Genomic DNA, 19,978 nt, shown 5'->3' with positions numbered 1-19,978 from the left:
GCCCAGACTGCAGCCACGCTGGGATTGGGGTTCTGAGATGCTGGCCTTGGCCATTTATCCCCGGTCAGTTTGTATCCTGGGTGATGCCCTCACCGCTCTCAAGGCTAAGGTCAAAGCAAAGGTTGCCCCCTCTTATTGGAACTACAGGTGTTTTGTACTCATTTTACCTGCTGGAGACCCTTCAGTCTGGAGCTAAGTTTGAAACAATAGATTTAAATGAAGTCAGCCTGGGACCGTGTTGTTCAGTAGAGTCACCTCCTGATTCCGGAGTTTCTAGGGTAATTCCCATTCCTCCCTAAAACCTCTGAGAGCAAAAGGGGACTTTTAATCATTCTACCAGGACGGTCTGCATGAATGGGAGCGTATGATCACCTGAGCACAGCGTAAACCTAAACAAGGTTTTTAATGGGGAAATAAATAAACAACTTAGTTACTCTTAGATTTCAGAAATGCTTTTTAGGATGGTCACTTGTGTTTGGGGATGGATGGCAAGCAGTTATTTCTAGAGAAGTAGTGAACATCGTGATTCGTGTCCACCCACTGGTTGGTTGGGTTCCTCCTTTCCTTCCCTTCCGAGAGAGCCCCTGTTGAGCTCCAGCTTGGTCCTGGAAGTGGCGCCGGCTGCCCTGGTGGACTTCCCCTGGGTCCACCTGCTGGCTGTTCAAACAGCAACCCAGCAGCCATGTCAGCGCCCCCTCCCCCAACACACACTGCCTCTCACCCTCTGCCACCTACCTGGCTCCTTCTTCCCTGGAGCCCCTCATTCTGAGCCACCAGGTGTCCCTCTCCAGGCACAGGAGCGCTTCTAAAGCCCTGCCCACCCAGTGCACCCAGGTCCAAGCAGAGTCTGAGTGGTGGTCGAGCGCCTCACCTGGCTGAAGCTATACACTGGAGCCTCACGCTGCCCGCGTCTCAGAAATGAGTATCTTGATAGTTGACAAGACCTTCGAAGAGAGGCCAGAAGCATCCAGAAAGCCGGCCCCTTGCATAGCTCTCACTGTTTAGACTGGGAAGGCCTGGAGTTCCTGGGGTAACTGTAATTCCATTCCTGTTCAGCAACATGGCCTCTGGGGTGGACACGCCCAGAGAGAATGCTGCTGCGTGGTGGGAGGACAGGAGCCTTTTGAGACATTGTCACACCTCTGGCCCAGTGGGTGTAGGCAGAGTGATGTGAGTGGCCTCCAGGGCCACGGGTGTGCTCCTAGAACTGTACCGGCGGCCAATGAACCCAGGAACCGTCTTCCTGTAAATCACTCAGTGTGGTGGCCCAGTCTTTCTTGGTGAACGGCAGAGCTCCTAAGACTTACTGACTTAATTCTGTTTCTTTCATTTGCTCCAAATGTGCATCTTTGTATAGAAATTAGTCAATTTGCAGATCAGTGGAGGTGTCTTCTAGATACAGAGAAAAGTTTGGTTTTGTTCTGAAGGAGCAGTAACACATCCCTTTAAAAGTTACTTATTATTTTTTTCTGGTAGTGGATTTGCTTTTCTAGTTAGCTCTTTTTCTTTTTTTGTTGTTTTTTGAGATAGGGTCTGACACTGTCGCCCAGGCTGGAGTGCAGTGGCATGATCATGGCTCACTGCAGCCACGCACCTGGCTCAAGTGATCTTCCCACCTCAGCCTCCCTAGTAGCTGGGACTACAGGTGTGTGCCACCACACCCAGCTATATTTTTTTTAATTTTAATTTTCAGTAGAGATGAGTCTAGGCTAGGCTGGTCTTGAACTCCTGTATTCAAGCAATCCTCCCACCTCCCAAAGTGCTGGGATTCTAGGCATGGACCACTGTGCTTTCTTTTTCTTGAGCTCACATTACGATTGATTTTCTTTCTTTACACAAACCTGAACCTGCTGACAGATGGAGGGGGCAGCCCAAGAAGCATCCGGGATCTTCGTGGGAGAGAGCGCGGGGCCCAGGAAGAGTGTGGTGGGGGCACCATGCCAGCAACGTGTGGTTATGGGACATCGTCTCCACCAGCCTCCATTCCCTTTTACACTCGCTCTCTGAGAATCCACTGCTTGAAGAATCCCACAAGATTGTGGACAAATGGAAATGAGAGCCAGAGTCCCATTTCTCACCTTCTCAAACACACATGGGTTCCGAAGAGAGAAAATTTTCAAAGTCATCTTTCTATGAAAAGAGTAAAATATAAACACACGTAACAACTTGGGGAAGCTGCAGAGGCTCATATAGCATCACCGTTCTAACTCAACTGTTGTTGCCATTTGATGAGCATTTTCTCCTATTTTTAAATTTTAATTTAATTTAATTTTTTTGAGACAGAGTCTTGCTCTGTGACCAAGGCTGGAATACAGTCGCCTGATCTCAGCTCACTGAGACCTCCACCTCCCGGTTCAAGCAGTTCTCTTGCCTCAGCCTTCCAAGTAGCTAGGATTACTGGCATGTACCATCACGCCCAGCTAATTTTTGTGTTTTTAGTAGAAGTGGGGTTTCACCCTGTTGGCCAGGCTGGTGTTGTACTCCTGACCTGAAGTGATCCACCTGCCTCAGCCTCCTAAAGTGTTGGGATTATAGGCGTGAACCACTGGACTGGCCCCTGTATTATTTAAAAAACCAGCACTGATGACATATAGTTTACATGCAGTAAGACTCAGCTCAGAGACTTTTTTTTTTTTTTGAGACAGAGTCTGGGTCTGTCACCCAGGCTGGAGTGTAGTGATGTGATCTTGGCTCACTGCAACCTCCACCTCTTGAGTTCAAGAAATTCTTGTGCCTCAGCCTCCCAAGAAGCTGGACTTACAGGCGTGAGCCACCACTCCCGGCCAGTTCAGAGACTTTTGAGTGTCTACAGTTGTCTAAGCTCCATCGAAGCTGAGTTACAGAACTTCATCCCAGGAAGTTCTCTCGTGCCGCCCTGCGGTCAGCGCCCCCGCTGGAACACCAGGCTGCTTTCTGTGCTGTAGCCTTGCCGTGCCTGTTTTAAAACTCTGCAGAGCAGAGCTCTAGCTGCGCCTCCCATCTTACTGCTTGCTTTTCTTTACGAGCACAGTCTGGCTCATCACATCTGAAGCCTTCTCCCTGCTATTACTATCTCTGGCATCACTTTAAAGCTGCATCATGTTAGGTTTTGCTGAGACACTTCTCTTTTGTTGGATATTTAAGTGATTGGCGGCAAGAGTTGCCTTCTGACTGTTGACTAATATTTTTTCCTAAGAACTCTTTATCTTTTACAATGAATATTTGGAAAATCCTGAGTTCTTCTCTTGATGAGTGGACAGTCGCCATGACAAGTTTTTCTAGTTCTCGTACTTAGCAGCAGAACGCCAAGCTCAAGGGAACTGGTACTCGTGGGGGTGTGGGAGCCTTATTGCTGGAGACAGCGGCCCACATGGATTAGAAGAAACTCCCGTTCAGAGGTGGTGGCCTCTGGTAACCTGGCTCCTTGTCCTCTTTTTCTGAGACTGACATGCGACTGTTTTTCTCTTTGGAACCTGTGTGTGTTTGGGAAGGTGAGTGAGAAGGGGGGGTTTGGCTCTGATTTCCATTTGTCCTCGATCTTTTGGGATTCTTCAAGCAGGAGATTCTCAGCAAGTGTAAAAGGGAACAGAAGCTGGTGGGGACGAGGTGTCCTGGAAAAATTCCCTGCTGGCATGGTGGCCCACCACACTGCTTCTGCTTTTTCTTTATTTTTAGTATGACAGAAAATTTCATATTGCATTTATACCTCTTTCTTGTTGTCTTATGAAAACTCAACATGGATGCAAACAGTTATAGCAGTAATCTGTATCTTTATCTTCCATTCATCACATCCTTAGTACTAGTTTGGGATATGAAAAGATCCGTGTGTTTTCCTAGTGTCAAATGCATGTGCAGTTGTAGTTTTCGGTTTTTTTTTTAAAGACCCAGGAGTTTGTGTTTGTGAACGGCCCCTGGAGTTGGCAGTGGGTGATGAACTTCAGTGCAGGCTGTATCGTGATTGGAGTGGAAGTGATAGGCAGGGGTCCTGGCCTGGGCCGGCCCACAGGGGCTGCCAGACGAGGCGTGGAGACACTGGGCTGGGCCAGATCGTGGCAAACTCGCTTAAACCCCCCCAATTTTAGGTTGCACAAGAGCATCAGTGACTTTTTTGTTAAAAGGTGCCTGAGGTTCTCTTTATGGCCAGGTGTACCCCGCATGCCACGTCCCCTCAGCTTAGCTCTCTCTCCCCAGGTTCCTGTGCAGCATGGGCTGAGGGATAGAGGTGCTGCCTGGGATAGTGGCCACCTGCCTCAGGTGATTGTTTAAGTTCAAATTTAGTAAGATTAAATCCTTATTTCCTGGGACATGAGCCACATCTGGTTACCGGCGGCCTTGCTAGATAGCAGCTCTGGAGCACGTCTCTCATCCACAGAAAGCCCTGCTGGACAGCGCTGGGCGGGCGCCGCTGCCTGGCTGCTTGTGTTCCATTGTCTCTTACTCTATGAGCCGGTGAGAGGCTGAGGAATTACACTTGGTCTTAGGATGCACTTTCCTCATGAAGTCATAGAAGGGATGATCCTGGTCCCCTGGACTGGCTTCTTGGAGGAGTTCACAGTTCTGTGACTGGTGACGCTGCGGCAGGCGTGGCTCTGTGCCGAATCAGCCACGTGTGTAAAGCTCTGAAAATGGTGTCTGTCATGTGGAGTGATCACGGGCCCGTCAGCTGCTGTTATCACTGTCATCCCTGCCTCCCAGCACATGCCCCTTCTCCGACATGAGCTGCTTGGGGGTCACCTTTTTCTCCTCTCATGTCTTTTGAAGCTGCAGGCACCCCAGAAAACAGCGCCCCCATGGAGTCGGAGCCCAGCCAGTGGGCATGTAAAGTGTGTTCTGCTACCTTCCTGGAGCTGCAGCTCCTCAATGGTAAGGAGGACGTGTGGGGAGTTCCAGTTTGTAAAACTCCTGTGTCGAGCTGCCTCTGACTCACACTGTCACCTGACTGCGGTGTTGGGATGTCCCAAGCTTTGTCCTGTCTGCCCCATTACCCCACAGTGTAGTCGCCAGAACCAAGGCTTTCTCAGGGTTTGAAGCTTCTGGGCAGCCCTGCTTCCCACCCCTGAGCCTGGCAGGCCTCTCTCCTCATTCCTCCTAGTCGTGGAAGTTGCATTTCTGCTGGGTGCCCTGACTCTGGAGCGCTGGCAGGGGCCAGGAGCCAGCCATGGCATCTCTTGTGCAGTCTTGCCTTCGCTGTCCCTGCTTGACACCCGTTCCCACTGTTTCTTTATCCGCCAGACATTTTCTTCTTTTTCTGAGACAAGGGTTGGCTCTGTTGTCCAGGCTGGAGTGCGGTGGCATAATCATGGCTCACTGCAGCCTTGACCTCGTAGGCTTAAGCGATCCTCCCACCTCAGCCTCCCGAGTAGCTGGGACCACAGACATGTGCCACCACGCCCAGCGAGTTTTTGGGTATCTTTTTTAGAGACAGGGTTTTCACCGTGTTGCCCAGGCTGGCTCAAACTCCTGGGCTCAAGTGATCCATCTGCCTCAGTGCTCCAAAGTACTTTGTTTCCCGGCGTGAGCCACGGCGCCTGGCCTCAGAACATTTTTATCTGCTCAGGTTGACATACGAATTTAGGGTGGCCGAGAAAGCATTGCACATCTTTCCGGCTTCTGCAGTGCTCCGGGAACTTTCCCTTTCTTTTTCTTAGGGAGCTGATTTTTCCACAAGCCTCTTACGAGGCCAATGTGTAGTGAAGAAAGACTCGAGCCAAATAAACCATGGGGGAATCGCATGGAAACATTTGTGGCCATTTGTCACATGTGGACCATGCTCACAGGCCCCAGGCCTGGCGGGTTCCAGGCAGTGCAGCTGTGAGGAGTGACCGGGACAGCCACCATGCCGGCACCGGCAGACTTGAGCTACCTGGTCACGTGTTCCTGAGACGTCCTGCTCCTCTTGGCTCCAGTGAATTGATGAATGTGTCATTTTGCCCTCTGCTTGGTGAGAAGCATTTTGTGTTTGTCACCAAGACACAGACAGCAGAGTGGCGGCGGTTTTTCTAGGAGTGCCCTGTTTGTGTAGAGCACACCCCAGACCCAATGGAGACCAGTGGCAGGCACTTCGAGGTGGGAGGGGTGCCGCCTGTGACGGGCGGGTGGGAGGGGTGCCGCCTGTGGCGGGCGGGAGGGGTGCTGCCTGTGACGGGCGGTCCCCTCCACAAAGCCAGACAGTCGTTGGTGCTCATTTGCTTTTCTTCCTGATAACTAGTTTTCAGTGAGGAAAAAAGAAATTCCTTCATATTTGCAGTCAAATTCTACTTGTATGTCATCAACCACATAAGACAGGGAACTCAGGCTCCCCTTACAATTAGGCTGATGCTGACTGGGACCCCTCAGTGCCAGGCCCTCTGGATACTTCCTGTATCAACACCATGGGGTACAACTGTGACCCATTTCAGGGATGAGTAAACAGAGGCAGGAGCCCTGACAGCGCCTGCCCACAGCACGGCTGCCTCGAGGGCTAGAGCCGGGTACTCAGGCGGCCCAGCCTCTGCCCCCTGGATTACCCGAGGGGTCCCAAGCATTCCTTGCCTGTGTCAGCTGTGCCTTCTGCTGCAGCCTCTCACTGGGGGTCTTGGGAAAATCCATGGCTTAGGAGCCAAGGACTGGGAAGCAGAGCCCCCAGGAGGGAGAAGACTGAGGAGCAGCCCCAAAGGCCAGCCTGTGATGGGGGTGGGGCTGTAGTGTCCCTGTGAGGGGGAAGGGCTGTGTGTGTCCTTGTAAGGGGGGAGGGACTGTGTGTGTCCCTGTGAGGGGGAGGGGCCGTGTGTGTCCCTGTGAGGGGGGAGGGGCTGTGTGTCCCTGTGAGGGGGAGGGGCCGTGTGTGTCCCTGTGAGGGGGAGGGGCTGTGTGTGTCCCTGTGAGGGGGAGGGGCTGTGTGTGTCCCTGTGAGGAGGGAGGGGCCATGTGTGTCCTTGTAAGGGGGGAGGGACTGTGTGTGTCCCTTTGAGGGGGAGGGGCCGTGTGTGTCCCTGTGAGGGGGAGGGGCCGTGTGTGTCCCTGTGAGGGGGGAGGGGCTGTGTGTCCCTGTGAGGGGGAGGGGCCGTGTGTGTCCCTGTGAGGGGGAGGGGCTGTGTGTGTCCCTGTGAGGGGGAGGGGCCGTGTGTGTCCCTGTGAGGAGGGAGGGGCCATGTGTGTCCTTGTAAGGGGGGAGGGACTGTGTGTGTCCCTTTGAGGGGGAGGGGCCGTGTGTGTCCCTGTGAGGGGGGAGGGGCTGTGTGTCCCTGTGAGGGGGAGGGGCCGTGTGTGTCCCTGTGAGGGGGGAGGGGCTGTGTGTGTCCCTGTGAGGGGGAGGGGCCGTGTGTGTCCCTGTGAGGGGGGAGGGGCTGTGTGTGTCCCTGTGAGGGGGAGGGGCCGTGTGTGTCCCTGTGAGGGGGGAGGGGCCGTGTGTGTCCCTGTGAGGAGGGAGGGGCTGTGTGTGTGTACCTGTGAGGGGGGAGGGACCGTGTGTGTCCCTGTGAGGGGGGAGGGGCTGTGTGTACCTGTGAGGGGGGAGGGGCTGTGTGTCCCTGTGAGGGGGGAGGGGCTGTGTGTGTCCCTGTGAGGGGGAAGGGACCGTGTGTGTCCCTGTGAGGGGGGAGGGGCTGTGTGTGTCCCTGTGAGGGGGAAGGGGCCGTGTGTGTCCCTGTGAGGAGGGAGGGGCTGTGTGTGTGTGTGTACCTGTGAGGGGGGAGGGGCTGTGTGTCCCTGTGAGGGGGGAGGGGCTGTGTGTGTCCTTGCAAGGGGGGGACTGTATGTGTCCCTGTGAGGGGGGAGGGGCTGTGTGTCTCTGTGAGGCGATGGGGCTGTATGTGTCCTTGTGGGGGGGGACTGTGTGTGTCCCTTTCAGGGGGGAGGGGCCGTGTGTCCCTGTGAGGGGGGAGGGGCTGTGTGTGTCCCTGTGAGGGGGGAGGGACTGTGTGTGTCCCTGTGATGGGGGAGGGGCCGTGTGTGTCCCTGTGAGGGGGGAGGGGCCGTGTGTGTCCCTGTGAGGGGGAGGGGCTGTGTGTGTGTCCCTGTGAGGGGGAAGGTCTGTGTGACCTCCCTGAGATAGGAGCTGTGTTTCTCATTTTCGGGCTGAGGGGCCTTGTGTGCTCCTCCTGAGAGCAGAGGTGCCACGTGCCACTTTGGGTATCCTCAGGGGACTGGCACTGAGCGCTGTCCCAGAGCCAGATGACCGTCAGGTTTGCAGCAGCCTTCAGAGAAGGGACTTCCCTTGGCTGTTTCAGTGCTGCCTGTTCACAGGCGAGCGTGTCTGTGTTTGTCTCCTGCCCTCTCGGATCTCATGGGATGTGAAGCTGCCTTTTGTGAGTGGTGTGGGAATGTCGGGAGGGCTGCTGAAGAGGTTCTGCAGTTTAGAAGCAAATTTGATTGATTTTTGTTTCTTTCAAGTTGGTTAACTTCCAAATCAAACCACCAGTGCTCTGAACTTGAACTTAAACTTACTTTCTTTTTTTTGTTTTTTTATGATACAAGGTCTTGCCCTGTCACCTAGACAGGAGTGTGACGGTGCGATCTTAGCTCACTGCAGCCTCAAACTCATGGGCTCAAGTGATCCTCTCATTTTCACATCGAAAGTAACTGGGACTACAGGTGCATGTCAACAGGTCTAATTTTTTAATTAAAAATTTTTTATTTTTATTTTTGTACAGATAGGTCTTTCTGTGTTCTTCAGGATCCACAGTAAGGCTGTCTCAGACAGGCCTACATGGCATGGACGTTGCCACCCATACTGACGGTGGCCTCCAGGCCAAACTTGTGCTGTCTCTGAAAGTGCAACGCCTCCGCTGAAGGGGTAGAAACTGTGTTCTCAGGCCCCGCGCAGCCCCACACTGCTCACAGAGCTATGGCACAGACCTGCACTCAGGCAGGAGAGTTGGGGAAAGGAGTGTTTTGGGAAGGTGGGGCTCAGAAGTCAGCAAAACATCACAGGGTTGTTTCCCAGTACTGGATGGCCAGAAAAGATGGCAGACGCCCACTGCATGTAGGAGACAAGAGAGGATCCTTTGCGGGAAGGGAGCAAAGGGAATGCCCGGGTTGCTGGTGAAGGATATATTAACACAAGAGATGCTCCCTAGTTCAGGGATGGATGATTGGTCCAGATTGCAGCAGCAGCAAGGGCTCCAGGAAGAATGGCTCAAAAAGGAAAAGAAAAGAAATAGAGCATTAACGGATGTGTTTTTAGAGGAAAGAGTTATTCTTCTGACAGAGTTTAAGGATCAGTTAGTAATATAAACACAGAAAAAAAATAAGCAAACGTTATTAACAACAGGTGAGGCAATAATTAACTCCAGGGAAAACAAAGGTTATATATATACTTTAAAAAAATGAATCACGCCAGGCACGGTGGCTCACGCTTGTAATCCCAGCTCTTTGGGAGGCCGAGGCAGGTGGATCACCTGAGGTTAGGAGTCTGAGACCAGCCTGGCCAACATGTAGAAACCCCATCTCTACTAAAAATACAAAAATTAGCCAAGCATGGTGGTGCACACCTGTAGTCCCAGCTACTTGGGAGGCTGAGGCAGGAGAATCGCTTGAACCTGGGAAGCAAGGGTTGCAGTGAGCCGAGATCGCACCACTGCACTCCATCCTGGGCGGCAGAGTGAGACTTCATCTCAAAAAAACAAAAGCAAAAACAAATCAGTAAACATATATTGGTGCAGTTGTGAATACATTTTTCTGGTTGTAATTATGTAAATACCGATTATTGGTGGGATTGTGGAGAATATACGTGTTTGGGAGGAGAATACAGTCGATAAAGCTAAATCCTGGTTCTCTGTGTTAAATTAGAGATGCTGTCTAATGCTGAAAGATGGAAAGCAGACTGGGTGGGGAGGACTGGTCACAGAGAGCTGCTGGCTTCCACAGGTCTCAGCCACAGTTCTTTTTTTTTGAAACAGAGACTCACTCTGTCACCAGGCTGGAGTGTAGTGGCACTATCCCGGTTCACTGCAACCTCTGCCTCCCAGGTTCAAGCCATTCTGCCTCAGCCTCTCCAATGGCTGGGACTACAGGCACACACCAACACACCTGGCTAACTTTTTGTATTTTTTTTGGAGACGGGGTTTCACCATGTTCGTCAGGCTGGTCTTGAACTCCTGACCTTACATAATCCACCTGCCTTGGCCTCCCAAAGTGCTGGGATTACAGGCATGAGCCACTGTACCTGGCCACATTCCTATTCTGATACTTCCTTCTCAGGTTTTTTCTTTGCAGACATATGTGTGTGTGTGCTTTTTTCACCAAACTGCCCTAATGGTGAACCTACCCTTACTTTTACCACTTAATTTACTTTTATAAATAGTAGTTGATGCAGTGGGAATAAAGTGGAGAACAGTAGAAATACAGTTCACTTGCCTATACAAATGTCGGCAAACAAGACTGAAAACAAACACGCGTGGGAAGCAGAGGCCAGGGCGGGTGTGGGCGGTGGCAGTCCTCCTCACTGTGTGGTGCCTTCGCATCTGTCTTTGCAGAGCATCTCTTGGGTCACTTGGAACAAGCCAAAAGCCTTCCTCCAGGCAGCCAGAGTGAGGCAGCGGCTCCCGAGAAGGAGCAGGACGCACCCCGCGGGGAGATCCCTGCAGTGCCCGAGAGCCAGAACGTTGCCACCAAAGAGCAGAAGAAAAAGCCTCGAAGGGGGAGAAAACCCAAAGCGTCCAAAACCGAGCAGCCTCTAGTCACCGTGGAAGACAAGGAGCCCTCAGGTGATGAGTGGGTCCCGGGGGTGAGTGCCTGCGTGGGGTGCAGCCCTCCTGGAGCCCGAGGGCTGGCGGGGCAGGGGGCTGGGAGCCGGGGGCAGGGGCCAGGCAGGAAAACTCAGTGTAGAAAGGCCTCGTGGAAGGTAGACACTAAGCCCATCTGTTTTTCTCCCAATCAACTAATAAAGTACAGTTTCCGTGTCATACATTTTACACTAAAAAGGATACAGGTTGTGAATTTTGACAGATGGATACAGCTGTAAGACCAGCACCCCAGTCAGGGGAGAGGACATTTCTGTCTCCTCTGCCACTTTCCTGACTGTCTTCTCTATGAGTTCATTCCGCCCGTACTGGAATTGCTCAAGAATAGACTCTGTCTGCCTCTTTCAGGCAGCGTACAGGCTCGACACCCGCCCACGTGGTTTATCTGTGGCTCCTTCTCCTTGATCGCTGAACAGTGCTTAGTCCATCACCCGTGAGTGGGCACGGAGTTGCTCCCAGACCCTGCCTAGGGCTCACCCCTGGATTGTGCAGTGTCCTCAGTTGGGTCTGGAGAGGTGTTTGACCCTCTTCCCAGGGTGCGCGGTGCCTGCAAGGCTCTTGTCCCTGTGGTCCTCATGCAGCCCCCATCCTGGCCACCTGTGGCACGTGCCTGGTGGGTCTCACTGTGAGGACGAGATGTGCTGCTCAGCCACCGGCCCCTCCTCCACCTGTGTGACTCACATAGGCAGTTTTTTCTTTCTACTGTGTAGGATACAGCAGGATTTCTTTTGTGAGAGTGAAAAGGAGTCTTTATTGTTTTTATGAGTTAGAAAGAATTGGGAAGAGCAGCCTTCATGGAATATTCTGGGCCTCCCCTTTTCTACTCTGGTCTGCAACTCCTAGGCTGCGCACTGCTGGGCGCTGATTTAGGAGCACCTGAAAGCCCCCCGGGCACTTTCCCTGTGTCTCTATAGACAGGCAGAGAAGGGGGGTAGGGGAAAGCGTGTCTGGGGGATAGTTCACTAATTCTTACTTGTGTTGGGAAGACATTTAGTAGGTGAAGTGGTAGAAACCAGCAGTTGGATCTTTTTGTGTCATCTTCCCCTATTTCATTTGTCTCGGGTTTCCAGCCAGGGTCTCTAGTATTGGTGATGATTTGATATTTGGCTCTTGTACAAAATGGTTAGCTAATTATACTAATGTTGGCACATTTAATTAGAAAACTTAACGTTTCTAAACCTCTGTCAGAATCCATGCCGTAAGTTCGAAGTTTCTGCTATATATCCAGAATGTTTTCGGTTGGTATGAAGAGAGATTGAAATAATGTTTTGATGTTGTGGTTTATAAAAAGAATAACGAATTCTAACTTCAGTTCGGGCTGCTTCTCCGTGTGTGCTGGTAACTGTGCGGATCCCAGAGTGTCGCCAGTTTTGTTTTGTTTTTGCCTGTGGAAACCTCAGCATTTGTGCCTACCACTGTAGCCTGGCTGCAGTCCGCGTGGGGCAGCCTGTCCCCGTGGTTTGGCTGTGTCTGTCCCCTACTCTGGTGGTGACTTGGCTTGTCACATCCCCTTTGTACAGAGCAAGTGGCGGAGATCATTACCGAGGTCCCTCCGGATGAGCCTGTGAGTGCAGCGCCGGACGAGCGGATCATGGAGCTGGTTCTGGGGAAGCTGGCCACCACCACCACCACCACCACCACTGATGCCAGCTCAGTGCCAAAGTAAGTCCTGCCTGGCACCTGGGACCATCCTGTGGACAGACAGCGCTGGCAGCAGCCAGGCCATTCTGGAGGGAGGCACCTTCCCAGCAGGAAAACCCCAGGAGAGGAGATGGAAGCAGACCCGCTCAGGAAGCAGCAGGAATGTTTTGGCGCTCAGAAGTTTATTGGTGCATCTGCTGTGAAAATAGCTTTTGAATTTTTTTTTTTTTTTCAGACGGAGTCTTGCTCTGTTGGCCAGGCTGGAGTGCAGTGGCACGATCTTGGCTCACTGCAAACTGTTTCCCGGCCTCAAGCAATTCCCCTACCTCAGCCTTCTGAGTAGCTGGGATTACAGGCATCCACCACCATGCCCAGCTAATTTTCCTATTGTTAGTAGAGATGGGGTTTCACCAACTTGGCCAGGCTGGTCTTGAACTCCTAACCTCAGATGATCCACCTGCCTTGGCCTCCCAAAGTGCTGGGATTACAGGCGTGAGCCATCATGCCCAGCCAAGAATGTTTTATTAATTGTGGTAAAATATGCATGGCATAAATATAATCATTTTAACTATGTTTAAGTGCATTATTCCGTGGCATTCAGGATATTGACACTGTTGGGCAGCTGTCTCCACTGTCCATCTGTGGAACGTTCACACCTTCCCAAGCTGAAACACTGTCCCCATTCAGCATTTGCCTCAGCCGCTTCCCCCAGCCCCTGGCACCCACCATTCTACTTTCTGTATCTATGGATTTGACAGCTCTAGAGATGTCATATAAGTGGAATCAGACAGGCTTTGTCCTTATGTGACTGGCTCATTCCAGCCTGGTTCCTCCACGTGTAGCCTGTGTCAGAATCTCCTTCCTTTTTAGTGCTGAGTAATATTCCATCGTGCATATGCCGCGTATTTCGTGTATCCATGCATCCATTGATGGACAGATGGGTTGCTTCTAGCTTATAAGAGTATCTCTTACAGCTGGCAAAAGTAATGTCAGAGTGAACAGATGATGTTACCTATTTAGTTATTTATACTTTATCTTATTGCCCAAAAGAGTTCGGGTGGCTTACCATCAAAAATACGCTTAACAGGGAAAAGAAGTTTTAAAAATTGGGTTCAGATAATACGTAAAACAGGAGAGTTAAGGCGAGAGACGAGCAGAAAACAAATGTGGTTATTCCAGTTGCGGCACACACTGACCTCCAGGCTCTCTGCTGGCCAGAGTTAGAACACAGTCAGGTGTGTGGCTGTTACAGCTAAAGCTGCCTGATGTTGTTATATATTCAAGGTGTCCTTTTTGGATGTCCTGGAAGCTGGGAGTGACGCCTGGGCACGTTCCCTCCTTTCTCGCGCACAGACTCAGGATTAGCTGGGAAGTTTTGGAAGGACGCCGTTTCCATGCTGCTTGTAACCTGGAGCTTTTTTCCCACCTGTCTTTTCCCAACTTATTGACGTCCCCGGGCAGGTTCACCCATCATCAGAATAACACCATCACGCTCAAGAGGAGCTTAATTCTCTCGAGCAGACACGGCATCCGGCGCAAGCTCATCAAACAGCTCGGGGAGCACAAGCGGGTTTACCAGTGCAACATCTGTAGCAAGATATTCCAGAACAGCAGCAACCTGAGCAGGCACGTGCGCTCGCACGGTGAGTCCGCGCAGCCGGCGGCCGGCACCTGGGGCCGGGGTGGGAGGGCGGCACGGAATCTCTCCCACGAGCTGCGCCTCCGGCGAGAGGCTGCGGCCGGTCGGTGGGCGATCATCTCCGCAGCCCCATGGCATGGAGGGAGCGAGACGGCGCATGGAGCGTTTCCGAGGTGGGCATGCGTCTCTCAGTAAATGCTCTAAGTAGCGAATGAGCTTTCTGTTGGCTGCTTCCTCAGGTGACAAGCTGTTTAAGTGCGAGGAGTGTGCAAAATTATTCAGCCGCAAAGAGAGCCTAAAGCAGCACGTTTCTTACAAGCACAGCAGGAACGAGGTGGGTGGAAACAACCCCAGGGTTTTCTTTCCAGTTGTGTGGGCGACACAGACAACCGACCAGATCTCCACGCTGCAATGAGAAGGAAGAGTCCCTGGAGGGAGGAGAGCGGGCAAGGGCTGTGGGTGTCCAGGAGTCCCTGGGCCTGGTCAGATGCCCACGAGTGCAGCGGGAAGAGTCAGGAGAATGGGCGTGTCTGGCGTGGAGTGGGGCTCCCTGAGTGTGGGGTTCCCTTTCTAGGGCAGGTGAGCAGCAGGAGCAAGCATCCTCTGTTCCTCAATAGAGCGGGAGGGTGGTGAAGTTCGGGCAGAGTCATAACAGACGCATGGGTGGAGTCGCCCGGGCAGTGCGTCGGGGGCTCGGCCTCCGTGGACGCTGTGCTGGGCGGTGTCTCACGGTGTGTCCCTCTGACCAGGTGGACGGCGAGTACAGGTACCGCTGCGGCACATGTGAGAAGACCTTCCGCATTGAGAGCGCGCTGGAGTTCCACAACTGCAGGACAGGTGAGGGCACCGTCAGGTCCGCCTCTGCCACTGTGCCGAGCGGATCCTCGGCCGCGGAGGCGTGGAACTTTAGGCGGAAGCAAAGATTGTTTTCATGAATAGACAGCCTCACTGTTAGCATTTCCCTGTATTCGTTTTGCTTCAAAGCAGTTGTTATTCTAAAGATACACAGACAGAAACTTTCCAATCAAAAGGGATTGGTTTTCTTCCTGCATTTGTCAGCCGAGCTGCGTCTGGCCCCACCTTGGAGAGCATTGTGTAGCCGGGCCGTCTGGCTAAGAACGGGGAGCAGCAGTGTCCGATTTGTCCTAGGGCCGAATGAGGCATAGAGGAAAGGGTCAGGATGCTGGCTGGTGGAGTGCGAGCGCTGCCTTGCTGCTCGCAGAGTGTCCTAGCCGCGAGCCCTCCTCCACCCGCGTCTCCTGCGGGCGTCCAGGGTGGAACAGGACTGCCCCCCACACATCGTTTTTGTTCTGAGCCTGCTTGTGTGCACCAGTCTCCAAAAATAAAGCGCGTTTTCCTTGTGTGAGACCTGAAGCCGGGTGTGCCGGGACTGGCCTGTAGTGGAGAGGTGGCCTCTGGGCCTGTGGGCGCATCTGAGGCCCCTGAGTTTGCTGCTGGTGAGTAAACAGATGATAGAAATGCAAACACACCACGAGGAGGCTGCGCTTCTCCACGTGGCTCCAGGACGCCCGCGCTCTGCAGTGATGAGGTGCACCCTCTGGAATGGGGGACTCATGCCTTCCCCATTCCCAGTGGTGGGTGGCACTGGAGGCCCAAGCGGTGAGGGTCCCCTGAGGGACGCAGAGGGATGAGTCACTGTTGCCTTTGTGTCCCCCTCTCTCTAGGACTCATAGCACACCCTGGAGAGGGGGGGCCTGGCGGCAGTCGGCTTAGAGACCTACCAGGTTAGCCTTCCACGCCCACCCGTCCTCGTCCACCTGCTCTGTCTGTCACTTGCATCTGTGTTGTTCTTGTTAAGGTGCTGCCTGCTCCGTGTCGAGAACAAGGCACCCGCAGCCGTGGACTCCCAGTGGCTCCGGCCAGGGCTGCCGCATGCGGGCCGTGCAAGAGGCACTGCCACCCCGCCGCGGCTGCTGGGGTGGTGGCCCTGGGTGGGGTCGGTGAGTGCTGTTCTGAGAACTCTTCTTTGAAACTTGGGCTTCGTTCTTCCTCCCTGGTGCCTTCTTTTTTGTGGTGGACTGCTCCAAGGGGCAGGTGTGACCATGTTTTGCCTGAGCTTTAGCGGCTCTCAAGGATCCGTGTCTGGCATGCGGTGGCCTCCAGAAACTTCTGGATGAATTTCCGGTGTGCCGCGCCTCCTGCATTTTAACCTCTCCCATCACAGAAATTCCCAAGAAATTTGGGGCACAGCCCCCTGACAGCTTCCACTGAATGCAGCCCCGGCCAGGCAGGTGAACGTTTGCGAACCTCCCCTTGGGGTCCCCACGGTTCTGCGGGAGTGTAGCGGGCAAGGATGTCAGGGTTCCCAAGAGTGATGCCAGCATCTGAGGCGCTTGGTGAGGCAGACTCAAGGTTGTGGAAGAGGCGTTGCCTCTTGTTATTATTTATTTATTTATTTATTTTGAGACGGAGTTTCGCTCTTGTTGCCCAGGCTGCAGTGCAGTGGCGTGATATCAGCTCACTGCGACCTCCACCTCCCGGGTTCGAGTAATTCTCCTGCCTCAGCCTCCCAAGTAGCTGGGATTACAGGCGTGTACCACCACGCCCAGCTAATTTTGTATTTTTAGTAGAGATGGGGTTTCTCCATGTTGGTCAGGCAGGTCTCGAACTCTTGACCTCAGGTGATCCTCCTGCTTCGGCCTCCCAAAGTGCTGGGATTGTAGATGTGAGCTGCCACGCCTAGCCTCTCCTCTTGTTATTTTTAACTATTTCTCTGGACCCAAATAAAACAGAAAGTACTAGAAGCGGCTATGGCGGCAGCTGCTTCCTGTTAGCCAGAGGTGCTGTTAGACCGGGTGCTGGCCTTTGTGAATGACCTCGAACCCGCAGAGTGGCAGGGACTGGCATCGCACCACCTCTTCTCCTAAGATGCTCTAGTTTCAACGGTTACCCGTTTTAGACTGAAAAGAAAGGATAAAAACCTTGAAATGGAGCTTATTTGCATAATATATGATTTGCATGCTCTTATATTTATTTATAGTATTGAAGTTAAGAGAATGTGTATCTTCCTTAGACCATTAAACCAAGAATTTGTACAATGTGGGGGAAGTTTTAAAATGTTAGTTTTGTGGGTTTTTCTGAGACTCCCTCCACGGGACCTGTCATGGTGCCTGTCCCTTTTGGTGTGACCAGGTGCTGGTGTAACTCATCTTTGTGTGCCCTGTCCTGTCTGACCATAAATGCCATGCTGCGGAATAGCAAAGGCTCATGTCCAGGTCCTCAGGCAAAATGCGGCCCACCAGTCTCCCCCAGTAACCCACTCCCCATCCCCGGGTGCCCCGTGCATCCTCGCTTCATCAGACCCCAGCAGGCAGCTGTTCTCAGTGGCTCATTTATTGACACACAAACCTGGACCTCCACAGCAGCAGGATTATTGGACAGAGAAGCATTGTTGGGGCCTAGTGCCCATCTGGGCTCCTGAACTGGCAATGAGTGGGTGGCTGCAGCAGGAGAAGCCACCCTCGGTTTGGCAGAGTTGTCCGGGACAGCTGGGGAGCAGTTTGAAGTAGGTTCTCTTTCCAGGGTCAAGAGGGACGTGTGAGAGAGAAAGCCGAAGCTCTCGGCAGCACCACTGCCTTCCACGGGGCTGCCAAGCCCCAGGGCTAGTGGAGCCACCTGCCCAGGACAAGGGTCCTTTCGGTGCTGTTCGTACCTGCCTGGAAAGGAGGCTCACGTGTGTAATTTAGCACCTGTCTGGAAAGGAGGCTCACGTGTGTAATTTAGTACCTGCCTGAGAGGTAGCTCATCTGTGCTGCTTAGTACCTGCCCAGGAGGGAGGCTCACTTGTACTGTTTGGCACCTTCCTGGTAGAGAGACTCACCTGTGCTGTTTATCACCTGTCTGGGAGGGAGGCTCACCTGTGCTGTTTATCACTTGTCTGGGAGGGAGGCTCACCTGTGCTGTTTATCACCTGTCTGGGAGGGAGGCTCACCTGTGCTGTTTATCACTTGTCTGGGAGGGAGGCTCACCTGTGCTGTTTATCACCTGTCTGGGAGGGAGGCTCACCTGTGCTGTTTATCACTTGTCTGGGAGGGAGGCTCGCCTGTGCCGTTTATCACCTGTCTGGGAGGGAGGCTCACCCGTGCCCTTTGGCGCCTGTCTGGGAGGGAGGCTCACCTGTGCCGTTTATCACCTGTCTGGGAGGGAGGCTCGCCTGTGCTGTTTATCACTTGTCTGGGAGGGAGGCTCACCTGTACTGTTTATCACTTGTCTGGGAGGGAGGCTCGCCTGTGCTGTTTATCGCCTGTCTGGGAGGGAGGCTCACCTGTGCCGTTTATCACCTGTCTGGGAGGGAGGCTCACCTGTGCCGTTTATCACCTGTCTGGGAGGGAGGCTCACCTGTGCCGTTTGGCGCCTGTCTGGGAGGGAGGCTCACCTGTGCCGTTTATCACCTGTCTGGGAGGGAGGCTCACCTGTGCCGTTTGGCGCCTGTCTGGGAGGGAGGCTCACCTGTGCCGTTTGGCGCCTGTCTGGGAGGGAGGCTCACCTGTGCCGTTTATCGCCTGTCTGGGAGGGAGGCTCACCTGTGCCGTTTATCGCCTGTCTGGGAGGGAGGCTCACCTGTGCCGTTTATCGCCTGTCTGGGAGGGAGGCTCACCTGTGCCGTTTATCACCTGTCTGGGAGGGAGGCTCACCTGTGCCGTTTATCGCCTGTCTGGGAGGGAGACTCACCTGTGCCGTTTGGCGCCTGTCTGGGAGGGAGGGTCACCTGTGCCGTTTATCGCCTGTCTGGGAGGGAGGCTCACCTGTGCCGTTTATCGCCTGTCTGGGAGGGAGACTCACCTGTGCCGTTTATCGCCTGTCTGGGAGGGAGACTCACCTGTGCCGTTTGGCGCCTGTCTGGGAGGGAGGCTCACCTGTGCCGTTTGTCGCCTGTCTGGGAGGGAGGCTCACCTGTGCGGTTTGTCGCCTGTCTGGGAGGGAGGCTCACCTGTGCCGTTTATCGCCTGTCTGGAAGAGAGGCTCACCTGTGCGGTTTGGCGCCTGTCTGGGAGGGAGGCTCACCTGTGCCGTTTGTTGCCTGTCTGGGAGGGAGGCTCACCTGTGCCGTTTGTTGCCTGTCTGGGAGGGAGACTCACCTGTGCCGTTTGGCGCCTGTCTGGGAGGGAGACTCACCTGTGCCGTTTGGCGCCTGTCTGGGAGCGAGGCTCACCTGTGCCGTTTGGCGCCTGTCTGGGAGGGAGGGTCACCTGTGCCGTTTATCGCCTGTCTGGGAGGGAGGCTCACCTGTGCCGTTTATCGCCTGTCTGAGAGGGAGGCTCACCTGTGCCGTTTATCGCCTGTCTGGGAGGGAGGCTCACCTGTGCGGTTTGGCGCCTGTCTGGGAGGGAGGCTCACCTGTGCCGTTTATCACCTGTCTGGGAGGAAGGCTCACCGCAGGAAAGAAGCTCACCGAGCAGGCGTGGGTTGAGGGGGAGTGTGGTGGTTTGATGTAACAGCACTGGAAAGGTGTGGCCTTTCACAAAGCCCTTGGCTGTAGTGGTTCCATTCCTAAGAATTTATGATCAAGAGATTTGACAGAAGAAAAAAATCTACGTAACTAAAGATTGCATCACTAAATTATCCACAGCATCAAAAATAGCAAAGTTTGTTGTGAGTAGTGAACTGGATAGAATATCAGGCAGCCATTGAAGTGATTGTGAAAATGTCCAGCACCATAAGCACACACACCACAGACACAGTGTGTGAAGGACACTTCCCAGGCGGTTGTGTGGATGTGGACAGAGCCCAGCAAATCTTAAACCAAAAAGAAACTGAGGGCAGTGGTATATGGATAATGATTCGCTTTATAGAAGGAAGGCGAGCAGCGTGTTAGGCTGGGACTCAGCACAGCATCTGTCACAGTGCCCTTCCCATGGCCCAGGTGAGGGTGGCTCTGGGCTGAGGTCATGCTGTGGGTGGGGTGGGGTGTGGACGAGGGAGCCTGGCACAGGGCCACCTCTGCTCTGTTCAGCCCTCGCCTGCCCTGGCAGAGGCC

General features: G+C 53.5%; 1 protein-coding gene across 3 annotated transcripts in view; it reads left to right on the top strand.

Annotated features, from left to right (window-relative positions):
• Nucleotides 1-19,978, top strand: part of PRDM15 (PR/SET domain 15) — an 80,317-nt gene that overhangs the window by 29,181 nt on the left and 31,158 nt on the right. For 2 of the 3 annotated variants that reach the window (XM_064380172.1, XM_064380173.1), the window contains exons 6-11: nt 4,741-4,842; nt 10,434-10,664; nt 12,221-12,362; nt 13,803-13,984; nt 14,220-14,314; nt 14,730-14,817. In XM_064380172.1, the coding sequence (XP_064236242.1) occupies nt 4,741-4,842; nt 10,434-10,664; nt 12,221-12,362; nt 13,803-13,984; nt 14,220-14,314; nt 14,730-14,817 (840 nt within the window). Of the gene's footprint in view, nt 1-4,740; nt 4,843-10,433; nt 10,665-12,220; nt 12,363-13,802; nt 13,985-14,219; nt 14,315-14,729; nt 14,818-15,665; nt 15,726-19,978 lie in introns of all 3 variants that reach the window. The other variant, XM_064380171.1, reaches the window with a different exon arrangement.

This window comes from Aotus nancymaae, unplaced genomic scaffold (genome assembly GCF_030222135.1).
Source record: "Aotus nancymaae isolate 86718 unplaced genomic scaffold, 86718_ANA_hifiasm-v0.15.2.pri h1tg000022l_1, whole genome shotgun sequence".
In the NCBI taxonomy this organism is placed as follows: Eukaryota; Metazoa; Chordata; class Mammalia; order Primates; family Aotidae; genus Aotus; species Aotus nancymaae.
The sequence above is the reverse complement of the archived record's forward strand: the minus strand, read 5'-3'. Positions and strand labels throughout refer to the sequence as shown.